This window comes from Drosophila innubila (assembly GCF_004354385.1).
Source record: "Drosophila innubila isolate TH190305 chromosome 3L unlocalized genomic scaffold, UK_Dinn_1.0 0_D_3L, whole genome shotgun sequence".
Lineage (NCBI taxonomy): Eukaryota > Metazoa > Arthropoda > Insecta > Diptera > Drosophilidae > Drosophila > Drosophila innubila.
This window is the reverse complement of record NW_022995376.1, coordinates 13,378,018-13,382,729: the sequence shown is the minus strand read 5'-3', so window position 1 is coordinate 13,382,729 and position 4,712 is coordinate 13,378,018. Positions and strand designations below refer to the sequence as shown.

General features: G+C 36.5%; 1 protein-coding gene across 1 annotated transcript; it reads right to left on the bottom strand.

Annotated features, from left to right (window-relative positions):
• Positions 1-2,129: 2,129 nt before the first annotated feature.
• Positions 2,130-3,634, bottom strand: LOC117787892 (alpha-1,3-mannosyl-glycoprotein 4-beta-N-acetylglucosaminyltransferase A). Its single transcript, XM_034626518.1, has one exon. It carries the CDS (start codon positions 3,612-3,614, stop codon positions 2,139-2,141), a length of 1,476 nt encoding a protein of 491 aa, XP_034482409.1. The 5' UTR covers positions 3,615-3,634; the 3' UTR covers positions 2,130-2,138.
• Between the last annotated feature and the right edge of the window lie 1,078 nt (positions 3,635-4,712).

Sequence of the window (4,712 nt, the reverse complement as noted above, 5' to 3'; positions counted from 1 at the left end):
AGATTTCTGACATATTTCGAGCTCTAATTTTATAATCATCTTTCAAATATATTTCAACTCTTTTAATAAACTTAATATGACTTCTACAGTCAAATTAAAATTTCCAAATATATAGAAAGCTATTTTTAATATAAGTGAAATAAGTTTAGACATTTCAATTTATAAGCTTGATGCAATCTTTAAATATGTTTAATTGAGATAAATTAACAGACAAGCAAACAATTACATTGAAATATCACAAACAAAGTCTTTCATCTTAAACAATTGCCTCAGTGCAAAATGAAATTCAAAATAGCTAGCGTAAGTTTTACCCAGCGTTAAATTACTTATACGCCGCATGCTGCAAGTGACAGGCAAGTACAAAAAAAATCCAACTAACAAGCATAGACAGCGGCAAGTCGATTCAGGATGCTGGGCCAATGCCGGAAATGAAAATTGAATTTTATGCAAACACAAAAGCCAATTGAAGTCAATTATTGTTTATGTAACTAATTTTATTTAAATTTAAGTCAATTCGTAAGCAGCAATGGCAAGAGACAGGGACAGAAAAAGGAAATAAAGAAAAAAAAAGGAAGAGGAAAATGCCGAACGGCAGAGCAAAAGTGCAGGCAAAGCGAATAGACGAAGTGCCAACAAATTGATTGCAAATGAAGACAAAAAAAAGGAGAAAAACGATGTGCATACAACTGCAAACTGGACTCAACGGAGACTTTCATAGACAAGGCCTGAATATGCAAAAGTATTTTCTAAATGTCTACGTTATATCGATAACTAACTAATTGTAATACGTCGCTGTAGCGATCAATTGTTAAGTGACCCATTTTAGAGGAACAAATTTAGCAGTTTGATTCTCACGCTTTTTGGCTTTAGGCCAAAGCAAAACAATACCAAAAGAGCAACCAAAATGTCCTTGGCCCTAGTGGAATATTGTTGGGGCCATCCATCAGATGTTTGTTTTGTAGAGTGAAGCGTTTCCAGCTTTTTGCCATTACGCTTTTCGTTTTTTGTCTATCTGTAAATTTTTTGCTCTCAGAGACAGCGACAAAGTGCTGCTCGTAGCTGAGCAATATTTTTTTTTTTTGGGTGTGTGTTAGTTATTTTGATTGATTGCATTGTTTCGTGTAACAAATTTATTTTTGGCCACGCCCATCAAGCACTTAAAGCCAGAGGCGCAGCAACAAAAATGCTGGGCCTTTTAATGGGTTTTGCCTTTTGGGTAGCTACATCATTGTCACAAGCAGGAAATTGGTAAAAGGCCGTCACACGTAGGTAAAGTTTAAAGCCCAAACACAACACATCATCAGCAAGAGCATCCTTCTACCATCTAGATTCATCTTTACCGCAATCTCAATGACGTTCTCTGTTTTGCTTCTTCTTCTTTTTCTTCTCTTAGCCAGCATCATTAGTGAAAATGATTTCTTATTCAATGCTGGCTTGTGTTCTGCCTTTGCTTTTGCTTAGCTGTTGACTGAGTTTTTCTTTGCTTTTCATTTCTTTTCTTTTCTGGTTTCTTCGCGCTGTTGTCATGCTTCATCGATTTTTTATGCTTTGCTGGTTGAGTTGATGGAAATTTTGTTGTTGTTTTTTTTTTTTTTTTTTTGGTTTTTAGCCGCCTGCACTTCAATAACAGCCGCAGCAGTCGCAGCATTGCCATCAGTTGACTTAGCTAGCAATAATGTTGTATTTGTTTTCTACCCTCAAAAAAAAGTTTAGCTCTGCTTTGGCATTTGATTTGCTTTGTTATCTTTAATATTGATTATATGCAATATCTCAGACAGTCGAATCAGATTTTCAAAGACCATTCACGACATTTTCCATTTTCGTTTGCTGCATGGAAAGCTGAGCTCAGAAAAATGTCATGCCACCAAAAAAAAAAAAAACTAAGAAAAACCACATTGCTGTCAATATCCTGATGCAGGCAATTTCTACAAAGCAAAAAATACATAGTTTGCAATCTCAATCTCAAGTATCTATGTTGTCTTTATAAACATGTTTGACAGATATTTAAAAAGTTATATTCATTTTAGTATAAACATTTTTGTATCACAAAAATATTAAAATGGTATACAAAAAAGAAGAGAGAAGTATAAAATGTATCCAATCTTTCACATTTTTGCACTATACAATCGGAATTTTAATTAAAACAAGTTACTCCATATAAAGCGCCTAAACCAGCTTGTTTCACTACCAACCGTCTCGTTTTCCTTCACATAAAAATAGGTCAGAGAGGGCGGATCGAGACGGCCCCCTGATGTATAACTCATGATAAACCCACAATTTTTCGACTCGCTGCTGTTTGCGAAAACTGTTGGCACCTCTTGCACCACATCGATCATTAGTTCGGAAAAGTTCTCAGAATTGTGAGGTCCGTTCCGAATCTTTAAATGGTTGGCATCGTATTGATGTTTTCGTAAATAGCGCATGAGTGATAAATCCTGTGGCATGTAGCCCCAAATGAAGGTTTCCCCTTTCTTTAGATGAAGTCTTTCAGTCAAAGTTGTGGTCTTGTGCGATATGATCAAATTTAGGGGTTGACGCAGATGACTCATGCGTTGACGTCCCGAGTCCTTATCGAATCGCTTATCCCGCAACTGTTGCTCCTTATTGCGCAGTGAGGACTTTAATCCATTGTGCTGGAATTGAGACTGATCCGCACGTATGAAGTACAACGAATATTCCCGTGCACAGTCAGACATTTCGAAACTATCCCAGCGACAGCATCTCAGTTTAACATACGATTGTAAGAGCCAGTCTATTGGCTGATCATTGAAGAAGATCTGCACATAGGACAGAAGTTGCTTAAGCTCCTTTGTGTGAAACAATTTGCCAATAAATCCAAGATCACAGAAGCTCATCACAATCCAGTTACGATGATGACCCAGTCGAAAATTGGTGTGCAATGCTGCCAAATTAACTATGTAATCAAAATATCCATCTGTTGGTACAATATCATCCTCCAGCTGCAAATAATAAGTGCCACGGCTCTGAGCATAGGACATTAGGTACATATAATCCAAAGTCTGTTTAGAGCGCCAACGAACACGCGCTGGATTATCGTGTAGGGTTATGTGGAGCTTATCAAAGTCAGGATAGTAATTTGTGGGCGGTGTGATGACATCAATCAAACCTTCATCTAAATACTCTCCAAATGTTTGGCTTATGTCCTGCCAAATTCGCTCCACAACTGAAGTGTTTGTTTCACCTATGTATACCACAATTAGGCAATTGCGGCGATGAAGGTTACTCATATTCTCAATCAGTTGTGTAAGTGAATCCAATAGATAATTCTCTCCAGGTCGATGCACTGTGGGTACACCCAACACATATGGGACACCTGTCCGTCCCCGACTATAGATGGATCCTACTAAGAGGGGAGTTTCTTTCAAGATTCTCTGCCAAATTGATCCCTTACGGTCTTTAATCCTTCGCATTGGACGATAAATAGGATGGATCATCATTCGTCGGTTGGTATTGTTCTTACTGATCTGGGATATGCGTTTGCTTCTTACAGTTGAATTTTGTTTGATCGCAACATCTATGGAATGAGATCCTTTGTCATAAAGGGAAATCAAAAGCATTATCAGCACCAGGCAAAGAAGGATAACAAAACTCATGCAAATGTCAAAACGGAAGTTGATAATCTTCATGATTTTGATTTACCGATGATGTATCGATAATACTTCAAAAAAGTTAGCTTCTAGTTTAAAGCAGCTTCTTCAAAGCTTGCTTTGAAATATGAAATGATGTTAAAAACTTTTATTTTAAATTTAAATTTAACTTATATATTTTGAGCTGTTGAAAAACTAGTTAAGTATTACGAGTACATCACAATTTTTTAATTGTAACGACTAAAAGCAGTACAATAGAGTCTTTTTCTTGAATACTAAATAACTTTAATTTTATGATATTGTATCTTCTCGCCTTTACTGCATCTCCTTGTTAGTTCTGTGCATTTTGCCTATTGAAATTAAATTCCGAGACACATATCACCAATTAACACCCTGATTGCATTGTAAGACTTCAATAAAAAGTGTGATTTGACTTTTATTCTTTTTGTGTGTTTTTTCACATTTTCAGCTTTTTCATTTGAGCTGGAAGCCAAAGTAAGGAACACAGAAAATACATGGCATGGCAAAATACGAGAAAATAAACCACATACACAACAAGAAACAACAACAACAACAATAGACACACCCATTCGCTATTCATAGGCACAGCTCGCATAAAACGCACTGAGAATTGCAGAAGGCGGAGACAAAATTCCCAAAAGCAATGAATTTTTCGAAATCCGCTGCCATTTATGAGTACGCCCTAGAGACAGAGAGAAAAGAGAGAGAGAGAGAGAGAACGACAGAGAAGCAGAAGCTGGCAATGCATAAATAAAGCACTCAAATTACAATTTAATGTTTGTGTGATTTGTGAGATACTCGTGAATGTTAGCATGAGTTAAGAGAGCCATTAAAAAGCATCAACAACACATTTGATTTAAAACTTAAATTAAATTCGATTATAACTTTTTGGTTCATCTCTTGACACGCTCTGTAAATACATATATGTATGTGTGCGCCTGTCCGAGGTTAACGTTACTGATTATCTGTATTATTCATATAAATTCGCACGTGATGATACAAATTTATGCACACTCAGTTGTCCAGAGACACCTTTCTGACTTCTGTTCCAGCTTTTCTTCAAGGATCTGAATTGTGGTTCAG